We start from the raw sequence: 18,584 nt of genomic DNA, 5'->3' as shown, positions 1-18,584 counted from the left end.
GGCACAGAGGTGAGGGAATGAGGGCACCCTGTGTTGGCAGGAGCACAGCACGTGCATAGCACAGGGATTATTTCCACGTTACCTGCACTAGGGAGCCACTTTTTTGGAGAAATTTTGAAATTATTATTATGTTTTCTAAATGAAAGGAGCTTTCATACTGAGACCTAATTATTTGTTCTTAGTTTCGATTTTTCTAAGTGTTTTTTCTTGGAAAAAAAGAGACAACTTGCTTATCATCCCCCTTCCCCTCCCCAAACCCTTTCCAGGACAATGATGCTGTCACAAAGATGAAGGAAAAAAGCCTGAGTAATTTTGCTCACTTTGCTTTATGACATGCTTAATAAGGATTTTAAAAAATGATTTAGGGAAAATGCTTTTGATCTGGGGCTACAAACAGGCCAGCACAACACATTCCTCAGTTTAGGCAGGAGAAATTATTTCAGGTCTTAAAGATGAAAAGCATGAAATAGTCTATTAACCCTGAATGAGATCAGACAATCTCCACCTACAGCAGAGATGGGAAGGCCTCTGCAGGTTCTCCTCACCAGAGTCCTCCTGGAGTTCAGATACCCTAAGAATCCTGGGTTCTAATCTCATGTAGACCCCACTAGTGCCACTTAAAGAAACAAACACATGTATTTTCACAAGGCAGCCACCAATGTGAGCAGCGAGCAACGGTTTGTGGAATTTATGAAGAGAGAATATTTATTCTTTCTTTCTTTCTTGTTTTGGGTCTCATGGTAAAAATGATTCTGAATCATTGCATATTGGCTCTAGGAGATGTTATGACTATCTTTGCAAACATCAAAGAGGCCTTTATTTCAGGGTATCGATTTTCCCTTGTAGACATGGTAGGAATGAGATCTCTTGTGTTTTCTTGCAGCACTGAGGGCTTGCTCCTAGATCTGAAACGCCTCTAATCCAGGAGGATTGTGGGGTTGAGACGTCCCCGGATGGTATGTGCAGAAGGCCATCACCTGAGGCAGCCGGGCTGGCGGGGGCTGGGTGAATTAACTTGGAGCAGGCTCAATGGGAGGAAGAAAAGGGGCGAGTGGTTTTGCTAGTCTGTGTATATGTGCATGTATGTGCTTAGGTTGGTGACCACATGCCATGTAATAGATGCCCAATGTCACAAGATTAGATGCCTGTCCCTTCTGCTAGGAGTGGGGATGGGGGAGTGTGTGTGTGTGTGTTTACATGCGCGTGCGCCTGCATGAGGAGAGGTGTGTGTGAGGGGTAGGGAGTGTTGTGCTGCTCGGTGCCCCGCTGCCTGCTCTCTGTGATGGAGGATGGCAATAAGAGCCCTCAACTAAGGGACAGGAGCCCTACATTAGAGTCCAGCCCTGCCACCTACCACCACAAGGGTGTGAGCCCTCATAACCTCTCAGAAGCTCCATTTCCTCATTTTTAAAATGCGCAGTAAGAGCTCTCTTACAGGGTTGTTGTGAGGATGTGATGAGATGGAATATGTAAAGTGCCTGGCTTCTAGAAGGTGTTCACTCAGTGACACCTGTTCCCTTCCTACATGCTGGACTGAACACGCACACTTCTGAGCCCCACCCATCGGTGCCAGTTTTAGTGGTTCACCCCCACGCTCATCTGCACGTCACTCTGTGGCCCACATAAGTTGTGTCCCTCGGTTATGGTTATGTACCTAGGTGGTTGGTGGCAAAGCCAAATTCTGAACACTCCTTATTGCAATGCCTAGCCTGCTCACTCTCTCTTTCCTATGCCTACTGCTTCTTCTGGAACTCTCCCTGGAAATCAGTGAAAACCTTCCAAAAAAGTAGCTGAGAAAAACCCAAAACACACAGACTCCCCAAGGCACAGTTTGGCTGGTCATGACCAGCCGGAAGAAGAGAGTGTGCTCATCAGCTGGAGAAGCAATAGAAACAAGTACCCACTGGCCGGATGAGGCCCAGAGGCAGGGAGAGTGTGTGTGGGGAGGGGCTGGCCTTGGTCCCCTCTCAGGGGCCTGGGGAGGGAAAGGAGCAAAGGCCATGGAATCAGAGACCTGGGGTCAAAGCACTTCATTTGCTACTCACAGACGGAGTGATGGTGGGAAGATTTAACTTCTTTGAATCTCAATTTATTTATTGGAAAATTAATAGATCCCCATCCCCCACCTCTATCTGTCTGTCTCTCTTTGGGTTGTTGTGAGGATTCAATGATAAATGTGATCATTTGTGCAGCACATCCAACGTGGTGCCTGGACAGCGTAAGTCCCCTAGGACCACTTCCCTCCCCTCCACCCACTTAACCTCATCTGACTGCTAGAGGATTAATTAGATAAGATCTTGCTAAGCAGAATTTACTCAATACAGATTCATTTCCCTCCCCCTCTCAAAAGAACTGTCTCCCAACCTGGTAAAAGTTCCTCCTGAGAGAAGGAGAATGGAAGTGGGCAATAAATTGCCTCGTTTCCCTCAGTGACTGTTTCCCAGTTCTCCTCTGCTACTGCTGCGCTCTCCCAGTGTTTACCCGAGTTCTGGCGGTCAGATGGTTGTAGAAAATAGATCCTTTGATGGTTTTGTCGAAATATCTTGGAGCCAGAGGAATGAGGGCCAAGTTAGTCATCCTTTGTGAAACTACAACTGGGAAGTGATGTTTATCTTGCCCAGCCAGACCCTGCACTAGAATATATAGTACAATTAGATGTCCTTGAAAAATATGGATTGTGAGTTCTCTGTAGCCAGGGTTGGGCAAGTCTGTTCTTTTATGAATCGATACGTATTCATCAAATGCTGGAGGTGGCCAACGCAACAGGCTTTGGGGGCCAAAGTCAGAGATGATCGTGGCGGTGATGGGTGGAGAAGGGCGTAGTTATGGGACCCTAGATTAAAGGCTTCATGCCACACCATCCACAGAACTTTCCGCGGTGAGGCAGATCTATTGCTGTGCTGTCTGATACAGCAGCTACGTATCTGAGCACTTGAAAGGTAGCTAGTGTGACTGAGGAGTCAAATTTTTGATTAATTTAAGTAAATAGCCACATATGGTTAGTGGCTACCATATTGGATGCCATAGAGTTATACAGATGGCAGCATCCTATGAACAGCCACTTCCAAACAGGTGAGTCTCACCGGAGTGTGATTCCCAGCCATTCCCAGGGCCGCTTGGTGTGACCACAGGGCTGGTCCACCCCACCAGCGAGCAGATGAGAACTTTGCTCACTGGAAGGACTGAGGCAGAACTGGGGAGAGCCCGGAGGCTCTGAGGAGGGGAGAGAGGGTGCGGTGCAGGCCACAGCACAGCAGGGGCTGGAGCTGTGGGTGCTGTCCAGTTTCAGGCAGTCCTGCCTTCTAGTCCTGCCTCCATATCACCGGCCCCATAGGTCCCATCCTCATCTGATGTCCCTGGAGGAAGATGGATAGTTGGTAATGAGGGGCTCATGCCCTGTCTTCCTGTGACAGCAGTGGGCGAGTACTGCATGGCAGGGGGTTGGTCTCCACCGAGCCCCCTGAGGGAGGGGGTCTGCCTATCCTGGCTCAGTTAGTGCTTGACAAAAAAAATGAATGGATGAGAACATTCCATTTTGGTAGCTGCTGGGTGAGTAATGCTGCCTTCATGTGATTTTTTGGTCTCCTTAATGGCAAAGGAGCTCACACCAGCAGGATGGGATGATCAGGCACCCAGGGTCCCTGGCAGAAGAGAGAAACTCAGCCTGGCTTTTTCCTACTGCTTTTTCTTCACCCTCTTCCTTCTCTTGACACTCGTTTCCCTCTCCCCAACTCTAAGCCCTCAGTAGACATGCTGGGGTTGGACCAAGCCCCTGTTTCACAGGCACAGCCCAGCCCTGGAAAGCGAAAAGTGACCTTTTTTTCTAGCTGATCTCAAGAAGAAAGCAAACTCCTCATTCTCCTTTCTCCTCCTGCCTTTACCCCCACAAACAGACCAGGGTCAGGTTACTGAGATTCAAAAAAAAAAAAGAATCACTCAACTAGTTGTTTGAGGGTCTGGGACTAAATGCTGGCTCTGCCAAAAATCCATTTTGTGACCCTGGACAAATGATTTCCCCATCTGGGCCTCGGTTTTCCCATCTGTGAAACTGGCGGGGTTGAACAGTCTCTTGAAATGCTAACATTCCAGGATTAAAGTAGACCCAGTGAATTGTGATTATCTGAGAGGCTTAATCACTTCAGATGGCTTTGCCATTTCAGAGGAGCTGGTTAACCCAAATAAATGAGTGCCTAATTGGCAGCCTGTGGTGGGGGAGCTCCCTTAAGCAGGAGGCCTTCCAAACACCCTCATCCGATCCCAGATGCTACTGGCGCCTCCACCCTTAAAGCACAGAGAGTAGAGGGGGCCCTCTGGCCCTTCAGGTGGGAAAGATCCTGCCCTCACTCCAAGTGCTCTCAGAAGCTGTCTGCCGCCCACAACAGATTTCTGTCATTCCTGGGCCGCCTTGGCTCATGGAAGGGAAATCTGGGTGGAGGACAAAAGTTCAGATAAACAGAGAAATCCTGTGCTTAAAAAAATTAGTCACATGGGAGATTGAATTTGGGAGTGTGATAATTAAAAGGAAGAGCGGATTGGGAGTCAGGTGCACCTGGGTGCTAGGCCTCCCTCCAGGCTGCGGGCACGTCACTTCACTGGACTTTTGCTTCCCCTCTTCTTAAAATGGGATAGTAACCAACCCTGGCAACCTTGCTTGGCTGTTGTGGGGACTACAGCTCATCCATGGCTGCGTCTAATGTTTTGTATCAAATGCTGTGCACATGCGAAGTGGCCGTGATGATGCATTCATCTTCTGCAGCTACAAATATTTGCACAGTAATAATCAAACAGCACAACTCTGGGCTCCTCCTAGCACCAGCAAGCACATGCTATGAAACAGTAAGATGCTAAATCACTCACGTGCTTTTTAAAGGATTAGACAGAAATGCTAATGGCAACAGATGTCGCCTTGTTCCCTTCAGGAAGATTAAGGCTTCAGTGGAGTATTTCTTGCCTGGCTTCAGTCCAAGACGTGACTGTAGCCCTTTCTCTGACCTCCCGTTCAACCCAGAGCACGGCAGGGGCTTGGTTTCTGCCTGAGGTGAAGGATCTGATTGGGAAACACTGGAAGTTGAACTTCACCTTGGAAAGGCCTCAAGAGGATAGTGATATCCTGTAAGATCAGCAGATTCCAACTTTTGGGGGAATAAGGAGCTGCAAATGTAGCCTGGAGCTGTTTTATTATGGGGGTTATGAGCAGACGTGAAAGTACTGGGTTCCAGATTGGATTTAGGGACACCTCCAGGGCCCTGTAACAATAAGACCTGGGTGGTTGACATAACTGCTCAGGGCCTCTGGATCGTACGTTATAGGGGACCATGAAAATAGAAGAGAGGCCAACACAGGATTATTCCCGAAAGTACTAAGGCTTCTCTTCTACAGCTGGCAACCAGTTGGCCACATTCTTGGGAAAAGACAAGCTGTGTCAATATCCCTGTCTGGAATCTGTATAGTTTCAGAATCACTAAAATAGCACAACCTGAAGTCATTCCAGGAAAAGCCTTCAGGGAACTCCTGAACCTTCAGACAGGTCCTCCCGAAGGCTGCGGGCCGCCGGCACTCACCTTTGAATGGGGACTGGGCTCGTGTCACCAGGAAGAGCTTCTTGCTCTTCTTGCTGCGCCACTGCTGGCTGATGTGGTAGCCCAGCTTGTTGCAGTGGCCCTTCTTGCAGCTCAGGCACAGGCCCTGGCTGAAGCTGTCCATGTCACTGCACGTGTAGCCGGTGCTCTGCGAGTCAGCGTGCAGCAAGGAGTCGATGAAGAGGTGCACCGACCGCTCGTGGGCGCATTTTATGGTCTGGGTGATGGCTGGAACACAGCGCAAGAGGGGCGTTAGCACTCTTTAACCCAAAGTACCTTCACCTCAGAGGGTCATCTTGTTTCTCAGTGCAGAGTGATAGCATGTTAGGAAGCAGGGGTGGGGTGGCTGATGTCGACCCACCGACAACCATGCATGTAATAACTGACCAGAAACTACAGACGGGGTAGACCTCCCTCAGCCTCTGTGATCACTGCATGTTACGGTCGGCGTTTTGACAAGAACTCGAGTCACTAAGAAAATAGCGAATTACTGAAGAAAGCAGGATAGTGTAATTCCTTTTAGAAATATTTCTCTCTCAAATGGTTGAAAAAGCACAAGTGCTCATGGCTTCGGGGTGAGTTAGTTGGAACAGGCTGGTGCGGAATGCCTCTTTTCTTAATACAGCCAGGGAAACGAGGGCTGAGGCACTCTAGCAGCTCCTCTAATGTCCCAAAGCAGCCATTGTGTCCCTTGGGTAACTGACCTGTAAACCTGGCATGGGGATGGACTTCTGGAAGTACACCCCCATGGCCAGGTCTGAATGGCCCTAATGCCTCCAGCAAGCTTAGGAGGTTTAGTTACCTTTAAAAAATAAAAAAATAAAAAATAAAAACTCCCCTAATATTAATCTAATCTTTAGTAAATGATTCTCAAAGAATGTTGAGGAACCACCACAAGATAGACAAAATACCTAAAGTGAAGGTAGAGCTCAGGTAACTGTGCCCAAAGCTCTTTCCCCAGGAGCAGTCATTTCAGGGCATTGCTGAACACCGCCTATGAGGCAGGTATTCTGCTGAGTGCCTTCCCTCATCCACTCCCGCCTCTTCATTCAGCTCCTTGAGGCAACTTTTACAGCTGAGAAAACAGAACTTGAAAGATATTCACTAACTCATTCGAGCTCGCATAGGCTCACCTACATGGTTAGGATGGTAGAAGAGTTAACAGGTGACTTTCTGTTCAGGTATGGTTCTGAGAACCACCCCAGAATGGGATCACTTTCCAACATATAAAGCAAACTGGGAGAAAGCACACCCAGGCTGGGCAAGCTACAGAGATACACTTGGTTCATCACTTTGAAGTTTAGCACAAAAGAGCAAATAACACTCATTGGTCAGAGATGCATTAAGTAGGCAACTCGTTACTAAACACCACCCTACAGGTCTGGGAGGAGGGCGGGACAGTCAGTCAGGAACTGCTGGTGACTCCAGGGAGAGGTAAGGAATGATGAGGGGAAGTTCCCAGAAGGTTCTCTCAGGCACGGGCCGGTGGAAGGCTGGGAGTCCAGCCAAAATGAGATAATGCTGAGTGTGAAGGTCATTCTGATACCGGAGAAGGGAAGGCGGTGATGTAATCACAACAGAGTGTGTTCTCAGCCTGGTTTTGCAGGATTGGGCTAAGAAGGTGGTATGCGAGGGTGTGGGTCTCCAGTTAGCTTACAGTGAGTTGACTTGTTTTAATCAGGATGATCTTTCGCAACAATGAGAAATTTGGAATGACTATGGAATGTACGGGTTTCGCGGACACTTTGGTTCTGTAGTCCTGTGCATAACATGTGAGTTAATGTGTCAGTGTTGGGATTTGAGAGAGAAGTGGGATCACAACCCAGATAATGAATGCCACATTCAGTTTTTGCCCTGAGATAAAGGAAGTCACAAGGACATATCTAGAGCTGAACTTCAAACTGAAAGCATCTCGGTATTGTCCTGGAGGATTAGCTGATTCATCCTTACAGGGGTGGACGAGTTCTTCCCACTCTCATGAGGCCAGGGATCAGGAAGCCGTGACCTGTTAAGAGAACCTCATGTGGCCCAGAGTGGAAGCTGCCTGAGCAAGAAGCTTCTGGAGAAGGAAGAATAGCCACAGGCAGCAGGAGTTAGCTCTCAGAAGGGCTGCTTCCCAGGAAAGACATTGTGGGCCCTGGGGGACGGCCACAGGTGGGGGTCCCTGGTGGTGCCCTCAGCTCATCCTCAGAGCCTGGGCTCCTCTCTCTGACAAGAGGAGGTACCTGCTGGGGGGCCACCAGCCCTTACCCACTCCCACAAGCTCTCTCTCTGAGGGGACTTGGTGACCACACACCCTGGGCCCCCACCCTTGCCCAACTCTTCCCAGAATCCACAGAGTTGGTAGATTCCACCGGATCCAGGGGCCCCATGCAAGTGTGGGGAATGCAGGCCAGTGCTCTCGGCCATGTCTTCTTCCTCACCATTTAGGCCGTGCTTGGTAATATGTTTGTAGAGCTCTAGCAGGTGGCAGCCAGGCTGGAAGGAGCCCCCGTTGGGGTAGAAGTCGTAGTGTGCTACGGGCTGTTTAATGCCCACACTCAGGCCCATGTGCTCCCGGGTAAAGGTGTGAATGGCATCCACAAAATCGGCGTCATCTGGTGAAAGACGGTCGCTGGGGGAAGTTCCTTCAAACAAAGGGCCCGCGGCATCTAGCCCTAACGGGAAAGCAAGGGTCAGGGTTAGCTGGGAGCAAGGGAAGGGTAGGAGAAATGCTCTTTTCAACTTCTGATGTTATTACACATTCATGGGCTAGCAGAAAGAAGAAAATCCTAGGGCATAAATCTTTCTCTAGAAAATCTTGCCACAACCTTTTGGCAGTAAAACCACACTAATTCATGTACTGAAAATTGGACACAGGCTGGGCATTATCTATGAGGAAAAGAGGTTCGCAGGAATTATCGAGTGGTAGAAATAAGGTTATGAGTGAATACGTGATATATTTAAGCAAATCAATTTTAAGTACCTCTCTCCAGCTACTTACAAGAACATCTGTTTACATACAAAAAAATCCCCACTGTGTTTATGGTAAGTAGTTCTAACCTACCCTTCAAAGAAAGAATTCATTTGCCTGAAGGTCCTCAATAATTTCCCTAAACAAGCTGGCTTTTCTCCCACACTAATGTGACATCATTGGAATGTCCTGAACTGCCTTGGGACGTCGCTATTCTCTGGTGAAAATACTGTGAGCAAATAGGACTGCGCAGAGCTCTGGTCCTCAAGTGACAGATGTGTTTGCATGAGACAAGTGGCAGCTCCTGGCTGATTGTAGTTGGGGAATATTTATGTACTCAAGGTTTTTCTTGCTTCCTTTACCTTCTCTGGAGGGCCATGTGATGTCCCACATCAGCCCTGGCTTTCATCCCTAGTGGAGGCAAAGGAAGTGACAGGGGGCCACAGGAGCACCTGTTCTCCAACCCTTACCCATAGTTACAAGTGAAGGATGTCACAGTATGATTTATATTCCTCTCATCGGGCTGGCTATAAGATGACAACAGAATAATTAGCTATCCGGCTGCCTCTGATGTGTGTGTGCCTGGCTAATAATGCCTGATGTGACCCAAGACACCAGGCAGAGTGGAGAGGATCCTGGGCCCAATTCCACCTCTGTGATTCTGACTCAGGCTTCTAGCCCTGCTTTCTCAATGATAGATGGGCCGCACTATCGGTGGAAGGCCTGCCCAAGCTCAGGCTATTGAGGGTTAATTCACAGGGGTGGGAACACAGGTACGCGTCTGTGAACCAGTTCTCTCCACTCACCAGCAAGATGAAAAAAAAAATAAGGACAAGGAAATGAATTCTCATAATGACATATTTACTTAGTTTAAATGTCTGCTATCTTTTTTCAGGTTAAAATAAATCTGTTTTTTGATGAAGCAATGATAATAGTAGAGAGTAGTTGCCCAAAATGTTCTTACTTGGTAAAAATAAAAGATCATAGCAAGGCTATTTATGTTAAATTTCCTTTGAATTGTTTTATCCTGTGAACTACTGTCTTAGCTCGATCGGTCTTAAAGGATGAGTCGGAGCTTGGTAGGTAGACTAAGGCTGGGTGGATGCGTGGCAGTAAGATATTTCAGTCAAAGGGAACAGTACATGCAAAGGCCCAGAAGCTCAGGAGGCCACGGAGTGTCTGTAAAGGGGAGAAAAACCTAGGGTCACGGAAGCCTAAACCTATAGGAAGGGAACAGCAGGAGGAGAAGTTGGAGAGCCTGGGCCAGTGTAGGAATCCGTAGGCCTTGGGGGCTGGGCTGGAAAAGCATCCAATCAGGTGTGTTCTTCCTAATGTAACTCCAGGGCAGCATGGTGGATGAGGCTGGTGTCAGGGGCACCTGGGAGGAAAGGCCCTGCCTGTCTTCAGCTCTTCCTGGGTATCGAGGGCCCTTTCCAAGTTGGCGTAAAGCGCGGGGTGAGGTTTTGGGTGTAGAACTCCCTCTCCAATCCAAATGGGTCCCAGAGTAACACCCACGTGTTTCACAGAGGTGGAAACTGAGGCACAAATAGCAAATTTAGGGTTGTGATTCTTTAACTCTCTCACATTGGGCTTTTTAAACTATAGGATGAAAACTCAACTCTTTCCTGCTACAAAAGTATATAGAAATACTTTTTTGGTTCTCTTTGGCCTGACTTTGAGAGGCATTTGTCTGAGGAAAGGCAATAGGAATGGAGGCTGTGATTTCTGAATTCTCTTGGAACAGCAGCCTTAACAGTCCTCAGGGCTGAAATAGTGCAACACACCCTTCCTTGAGCACCAGTGCAGCGCGAAGGAAGCTGGGGATTGTGCTCATTACCATGTTTCCCCGAAAATAAGACCTAACCGGAAAATAAGCCCTAGCATGATTTTTCAGGAGGACATGCCCTGAACATAAGCCCTAATGCATCTTTTGGAGCAAAAATTAATATAGGCCCTGGTCTTTTCGGGAAAACATGGTGTGAGGCTGTTGGAAAAGCAGGTCCTGATCCATGTCCCCTGTGCAGCTGTGGAGATTACAGTTGTTAGTTATCGGGCATGGTTACCTGTGATTCTCCCAATCTTTTGCTTTCCGCCGATGAAACTGCCAGCGAATCCTGAGACGTGTGCACCCAGGCTGTACCCAACTAGATGAACATTGCTTCGAGAAAATTGAACAGATTCCTGGAAGACAGCGGTAAGATGGTTGCCGGAGGAGAAGAGCCGCCTGGATAAAAGTCTTTTGTGGGTCCAGCTTGTTCAGGCTCCCACCCTGCTCTTTGCGCTGATCGCAAATGAGGTGCTTCATTCCTGCTCCAGACCCAAACTGGTTTCTCACCTTGCGGACTCTGTGCTCTCTCCTTGCAGGCCCAGCCGCCTGGACCCCTGCCTGAATGCTGCCTCCTGCCTGCCTGTTTTCACCTGCGCATGAAGGCCCCGTGGAAATGATCCTGTTCATTTGTGTGGGGTTTGGTGGTTTACAGGGTTTGTTTAGATCCCTTAGCACGTAGAAGGGGGTGAGCATAAAAGGAACAGTGGATGGGGTGGGGGATGTAGATGATTCCACAAAATAGGGGAGCAAGGGAGGCCGCTGAGAAAGCTCTGGGACCCGATCTCCATCCCTGGCCTTCCCATTCCTGTGAGCTTAGCAGGGGTGGTTCTCCTGTCTGGGCTGCTGTGGGAGACCAGCTTAATTCACCTGGTCTGAGAGGAGGGGGGAGGAAGGGAGGTCAGGCAGGTCTTACCTCCAGCCACTGGAGAAGAGCCGCAACCTCTTGGCCCACAAGGCGGGTGTTGCGGACCGCAATGGCATAGTGGTTTTGGGCCAGGGTGATCCAGTCTGCCAGCACCACATTCACGGGCTGGGCTAGCTGAGACTTCAGGGCCGCCACCATCGTCCAGATCCAGTCTTCCAGCAAGCCATCCATCTGAGGGTAGACACACAGGGTAGTCACCAGGAGGGGACGGAGGGAGCATTGTACTAATTGTCTCTTTCTCCCTATTCACCTCCTTTTCTTCTCCAATTCTCGGCTAATGCTGGATCCTTCTCTCCAAGAGAAAGAGTTTAATGTGGTCTTCTCCAACCTCAGCACAGTTGACATCTGGGACCAGACAATGTTTGTGTCGCGGGGGTTGTCCTGGGCATTGTAGGATGTCTAGCAGCATCTCTGGCCTCCATCCGTGAGATGCTGGCTGCAAACCCCTTCCAAGTTTTGGAAACCAAAAATGGTTCCTGAATTTGCCAGATGTTCCCTGGGGGTTACTCCTCCTAGCTCCCAATTGAGAACCATTGTCTTAACATTTCCCTAGTGGACTTTCCAAGCCTTAAAACAATAAATACATCTGTGTAAATCAGGTACTGAAAGCTCACCTCTCCTTTGAGGGTCAGCTTCCACACCATCCCTGCCGGAAGGTCTGTTCTGCCACACCAGTGAACCTGACCGCTTTCCCTCTCCTCTCGCCCATTGCATTCCTCTTGCTTTAGAGGGATCAGCACCATGAGCCAGAACATAGTAGGAGCTCCATGAATGTTTGTTCTATGTATTGTTCTACGTATGCGAACCAATTTCAGGGTAATTCTGATGGGTTCACAGAGCAAAGGCACGTGTGCTGTCTTCCAGCAGGAATAGGAGCTCTTTTAGAAGAATAAAGGCGGGCAGGTGAATGGGATGGTGGTGGCGGTGGTGGTGGTGGGGGGGGGTTAGGGCATTCCAGGCAGAAGGAAAAGCAAATGCAGAGGCACAGAATCACCCAGGGACAGTGTAGCATGTCTCAGGAGAGGAGAAAAGTCAGGTGTGGTTGAAAACTAGATTGCAGAGGTGAAACTGCAGAGCAACACAGCCGGCTGGGCACATCACCTGGGGTAAGATGCATTCATTTCATAAATGTTTACCTAGTGCCTTCTGTGAGGATGTGGCATCAAATCCAGACTCTCCCAGTTACTAGCTGAGTGGCCTTGGGCAAGTTATTTCACATATCTGTGCCCCGGTTTCCTCATCTGGAAAATGGGGACAGTAATACTGCCCTTCTTCCAGGATTTTTGTGAAGACAAAATCAGTTAACAGATGCGAAGCGCTTAGAACCGTGCCCTCAGCAACTGTTAGTTAGTGAGCTGCTGTTGTCATCACTATTATTACTAGTAATAGTATATGTATTCCAGTCTGGACAGGATTTTGAGAATAAATAGTTCTTTCTGGCAAAAGGACCATGCTATATTCGTGTTGCATTTGTAAACAAGATATTTATTTAGTCATTAATTCAGTTAACAAATAGTTTTGGAGCACCTGCTATATAGTGAATACTGTCCCACAGGAGAAGAGGAGAAAGGATACTCTAGGTAGAAGGCACAGCCTGAGCCAAGGCTAAGAGGAGAGAAATCACATGGTACACAGGAGGAGCGACAAGTGCTTGGGTATTGCTGGGGCTTAAAGCAGGGAGTAGGGAGAGTGGGGGAGGCAGGGAGAGTGGGAGGGAGGGAGAGTGGGGAAGAGGCAGGGAGGGTGGAGGGAGAGGCAGGGAGGGTGGAGGGAGAGGGAGGGAGGGTGGGGGGAGAGGCAGGGAGAGTGAGGATTAAATGGGCTGATGTATAGTGTAAAGGGCCTGTTCCCGAAGAACAAGGGTACTTGTATGGTCACAGGGGAGAATCCAGGACGTACAGAATTAAGCCATGCAAACAAAAGCAAGCAAAGAGTTGATTTATTAAGAGAAAGGAAATGGTACACTCCCAATATTTTGGGAGTGGGCAGGCTAGGAGGAGGGCAACTGCCCCAAAGAACAAAGAGGCTTAGGATTTTATTTGAATGAGGGTGCAAATATTCAAGATTTAGAGGTGGCATTGCAGGCGTTCCCAGACGGGTCCCCACTGGATACGCCTTTCCGATGGGAGGTGGAACTCTGTTGTTCTTACTGGGCCCTTATCGAAACTGTCATGGTGACACGGGGTGAAGATTTTTCCTGCGATGCTAGTAAGTGTTCTAATCCATTATAACTAGCTGTGGCTACACCTTTTCTTAAGAATGATCTTATCTCGTCTCTTTCCTTTTCTCCCTATGGTAGTAGGCCTAGCTTGAGTATGGCCTCAATCTATGTTAGGTCCCTTCTCTAGAGGCAGGAAAGGCTCCCACCAAGTTCAGTGCCAAACCCCACTTCCCTAGGGTGGGACCCCTTTAAATCCTGGGGAGAAATTGCTGGCGAGCTGCAGGGGCCTCTGTGCTTTCCCAGGATGGCAACAGTAGGCACCCCACCTCATGGCTACACCCATGTTGCATCATGTGGCTCCCCACGACCCCCACAAGTCCAGACATGGGGTCTGTTTAGTTTATGTGAGGCTACGAGCCTACACCTCACAGGCTGTTGGAGAATATACATTGGAAGAGTGGTATGTGGTTAGGTGGGCCTAGTTTGCTCTCTAGGGTAGAATAAACGGAGGTTTCAAGAGTATTTCCAACTAGATGGCAGGGAAAGGTTTCCAAGTCATGAAATAGACCCCCCAAATCTCTGGAGCTTTCAGGTTGTGAACTAAGCTTCAAATCGTGTGTGGGCTGGTAACCAGGGAGTCAGGATTTCCTTTTGGAGACAAGTCCTCGCTTACTTTGACTTCAGTTATTGTCCACAGTCTTCTCGCTCCTCTTCTTCCATAGTTACAGAGTTTTCAGCATCACTAAAAGGCTACACTTTCTCTAAGAGACTACATATCTCAACCACCTTTCCATCCAGGATATAATTGGACGCATTTTGCAGATGCTTCTGGGAAGCTAACCTAAAAAACACTGTTTCATACCAAAAGCCACTGAATTGTACATTTTAAATAGATGAATTGGATGGTCTGTGGATTGTATCTCAGTAAAGCTAATTTTTAAACACCTTGCTCTTTGACTCCTTTGTGTCACCCTTTACTACACTTTGCTACCTGGAATAAAGATGTGATGGCTCGTGCTCTAGCTGCCATCTTGGACTACAAGGACGAGGGCCACATCTAAGGATGGCAGAGTAGTGAGCTGGAAATGAGCTGGGTCCTTCAGGACTTCATTGACAAAGCCATCTGTTCAGTTTTGGGCTACCTATGTCTGGACTATTGTGTAATATGGAAACAAACTTCTGTCTCATTTGAGCCACTGCCAACTGGGTTTCTGTTATTTAATTGGCTGAATTTAACCCTGACAGATACAACAGTACTTGGGAGAGTATGTCTTCTAAGACATAGAAACATTCAGATTCACCCACATGGACTGCAATCCCTATGGGCCCTCATGCGCTGTGTGACCTCTTTGAGTCACATTTTATTATCTGAGACGTGGAGATAATGATACCCTCCCCACAGTGCTTACTTATGGAATTGGGATAATCAATGAGATCATGTGTGGGGGAGCAGTTGGAAAATTAGAATGTGCTTTACAAATATTATGCGTGAAGTTGGTATCTCTGGCTCTCTATTTTTTTTAGTAAAATCAAACACACTAGGGAGAAGAGAAGCAAATGTAAATGCAGAGAGAAAAATGGCATGTCAGCTGTTCCTACCGACCACCCGTGGATTATCATCACCAACGGCAGAGAGGAGTTGAAGCCACACTGTTGTAGCGTGTCTGGGTGATGGAGCTGAATCTGACAGCCGTTCTCGGTTTCCCCTTCAAAGAGCAGGAATCTGGTCTCTGTATTCTGCAATGTTTTCTTTGTTTGAACATCTCGAGATCTTCTTCGAAATGGCTCTGGAATGTAAGAGTGGGAATGGTTTTAACCTGGCATCTGTTCCACCTCTGCCAGCTCTGGGACAACCCAAAGGCTTCCAAGAACACCAGCCAAGGGGATGCCTGTGAGGTAAGGGAGATAGTCATGAGCCGCAGCTTTGGGGAACCCAGAATAACATTTCCAGGAGAATGGCCATGTCTCTCTGGGAGAATGGAGGGTGACCTAGGAGGACTGAATACAGAGGTGGAGAGGGTCAACTCCTCCATCCTGCCATTCTGGGGATTATAGGACCAGCCAGTCCGAAAACAGAGTAACTGTAGGACAGTAGGAATATGGGGGAGGCAACTTGGACAGAGGATCAAAGAGAATAAGAATTTCACCCAAAAGTACAAATGAATAAAGCATCTTGGTTAGATGACGCTACGCATTGTCTCATGAAGCCCAATCTGTTCTCACTTGCAGATGAATTATGTCATATATCACGTAGCCTGGCATGGACCAGTTAGGGTGGGGGTGGAGAGGCTCACCAAGGGAGGTGTGGATTCTGCTTGAAGCGGGGGCAGAGGGAAATGATGCTGATCCTGGCCTTGAAGGATGAATAGGGCTTGTGTGTATGCACGTGTGGTGGGTGGGGAGAGGGGGGGAGTAGAACTTTCCAAGCTGAGGAAACAGCTGAGTAAGGCCTCAGAGGCATGGGACCTCATGGGCTTCAGGAGGCAGGAGACAAGGCTGGGCAGCCAGAGGTTGGGGGTGGGGTGGCTGGGATGCTGAGGAGTCTTTATACTCTGGGTGACAGGCTACTGCCAAAGAGTTTTCTCAGCACAAAAGGATAAATGAATATCCATTTAGAATCTTTCAGAGACTGTGTGAGGGTAGGGTAGGAGAGAAAAATTGCTTTTAAGATGTGTCCTCGCGTTAGACTCTCTTTGGGGAAAGCCTCACCCTGACCCCGAGTCTCTTTGGGGGTGGGGGTGGGCAGTCACCCAACTCTGCAAGGCCGCCCAACAGTTATCGAGGCCGTGGTGCTGGCTAAAGACACACACCTCTGCCCAGGGGCTGGGTGGGGCCTGAGGAGGTGCCATGTTTCCAGGGCAGTGGCACCTCACGGTGGGTGACATCTTTCCTGCCAAGATTAGGAATCAGACCAGTCACCCTCCCTTCCAGCAGAGGGTGGATTCCCCTGTGGCTGAGGGGTGAACGCAAGGCCATACAAGCGTTTTCGGTCAGTGAACTAAATTCAGTCTAATTACTCAGGACCTTGATCATTCTTTCTGAGCATAAAATCGTTCAGGCTTCTCAAATAATAAGTCTTGGGCTCTTGGTTTCAGGGGACAGCAGGACCAAGAGATGATGAACCTACAAAGTGCAAGGGGAGGTATTAATGAAACCAATTTTCCTACCCAAAGGTTATTATTTCAAAAAGTTATTAATTCCCAGCAAAGGGCAATGATTTTTCACTATGATGACAGAATGAAATGTGTCATATTTTATTAAAAGAAGATGTGAGCAAAAATCTGAATAATTTCTCTGAGAGAATGAAGATTTCTTTTGCGCAGTTTGGCTTTCCTGAGCTTAGGGACTGTCTGAGCTGGTCCTCAGCCCTGCCAGTGGGCTTCTAGTCCATGTTCTCCATTTCACGCCATACACTGCCTTCCTACACTGTAGTCTAATTCAGAAGCTGGGGTGTCACCTAGCACTGCTGTACCTGCCTCCCAGTCAGTCCAAAGCTGCTGGTTCTCAAATACCCCTAGACCCCAGTACCCTAGTTCAAGCGCACACTGTTTCTTGCTTGGTTTATTGCAACGCCTCTGTTTCGTCTCACCATCCTCCCTCTCACTGCTGCTAAAAGAAGCTTTCTAGAAGAGAAAGGACTATTAGACCTTTTAGTGACTTCAAACTCCTTAGTATTGTATCCAAGGCCACCACCCTTTTCCCCCAATGCCTCACCTCTCTACATTCTCTTGCTACCCCAGATTGCCAATAGACCCCCCAAATGCCTTTGCACTTGCCTGCACTTTTGCACTCTGGCTTCCTTTTTAGTCTCTGCTGCTCTTCAGTGAACCGTGGTCCATCCGTTAAAAGGGAACTCAAACATCAACCCCTCCCGGAAACCTGCTAGTCTAGCCAGAGGTCATTACTTTCTCTTGCTGCCAGCACTGTGTTGGGTTCCTGATCCTAATGACCTTGTCACGTGGCCTGGTAATTTATTTGTTTAGTGCATGGTGTTACCTCCACCAGGCTGTAAACTCCTGGGGGGCAGTGCTAGTAGGTACTCAATAAATGCTTAGTGAGTGATATGGTATCTGTGGGACCCACATATGCTTGATGTTGTCCCAGAGGTCTCTTAAACTATCCTCAATATCTTGGATCTTTATTCTTTTTGCTGTTCCAATTGGGTGTTTTCTGCAAGCTTGTCTTCCAAATCCTTGATTCAGTCCTCTGCTTCATCTAGTCTGCTGGTGATTCCTTCTAGTGCATTCTTCATTTCCGTCATTGTGTTCTTCACTTAAGACTGGTTCTTTTTTTTTTTTTTTTTTTTTTATGGTTTCCATGTCCTTTTTTATGCTTGCCATCTCTTTGTTGAAGCTCTCACTAAGTTCCTTGAGCATCCTTATAACCATGGTTTTGAACTCTGCCTCTGGTCCGTTGCTTGCCTCCATTTCATTTAGTTCTTTTTCTGGAATTTTCTCCTGTTCTTTCATTTGGGATGTATTTCTTTGTTTCCTCATTTTGACTGCCTATCTGTTTGTTTCTATGTATTAAGTAGATCTTCTATGTCTCCTAGTAGTGGCCGGGTAGCCTTATGTAGTAGGTGCCCTTTGGGCCCCAGTGGCACAGTCTTTCTGGTCACCTGCACTGGGTGCTCCAGGAGTGTCCCTTGCATGGGTGTGTGTGCCCTTATGTTATAATTGAGTCTTGATTGCTATTGGCACATCAGTGGGTGGGGTTGACCTTCAGGCTGATTGGCTGTGGGGTTTGGCCACATTCGCAGCTTACAGGCTGCTGTGTGGGGGCTTACCCCACTAAGTGGGATTCACCCCAGTGGGCACACTTTGAGTGTGCTGCTTGTGGAGCTAATTGGGTGGTGCTCTGCTGTGATCTGAAACCAACCTCCAAGTATGTTTGTTCTGGGGCTTTCTTGGGAGGGGCTCCTGTGCAGGCCCAGGTCATTCACTGCCTGTGACCAGCCAGGGACTACCTGGTAGGAGTTACAGAGCGATCTGTGGTTCTTTTCTGCCTGTGGGAGAGGCCACACTGTGACCTGAGGACATTTGCCACCTGTATCAGGCCTGGAGGAACTTCACAAAAAGCTAGGACACCTTGAGTCCTGCTGCCATCGGCAGGCTCCCTTAAGGTTCAAACACTGATAA

General features: G+C 48.3%; 1 protein-coding gene across 1 annotated transcript in view; it reads right to left on the bottom strand.

Annotated features, from left to right (window-relative positions):
* The window catches only part of LIPC (lipase C, hepatic type), a 145,272-nt gene that overhangs the window by 11,932 nt on the left and 114,756 nt on the right, over positions 1-18,584 (bottom strand). Inside the window, exons 3-7 of the mRNA XM_081048697.1 lie at positions 15,046-15,233; positions 11,274-11,456; positions 10,596-10,713; positions 8,003-8,236; positions 5,562-5,807 (exon numbers count right to left, since the gene is read on the bottom strand). Coding sequence (XP_080904823.1) covers positions 5,562-5,807; positions 8,003-8,236; positions 10,596-10,713; positions 11,274-11,456; positions 15,046-15,233 — 969 coding nt within the window. The remainder of the gene's footprint in view (positions 1-5,561; positions 5,808-8,002; positions 8,237-10,595; positions 10,714-11,273; positions 11,457-15,045; positions 15,234-18,584) is intronic.

Source organism: Rhinolophus hipposideros, assembly GCF_964194185.1.
Source record: "Rhinolophus hipposideros genome assembly, chromosome: 5".
NCBI classification, from domain to species: Eukaryota; Metazoa; Chordata; class Mammalia; order Chiroptera; family Rhinolophidae; genus Rhinolophus; species Rhinolophus hipposideros.
This window is presented reverse-complemented; position numbering and strand designations above follow the sequence as displayed.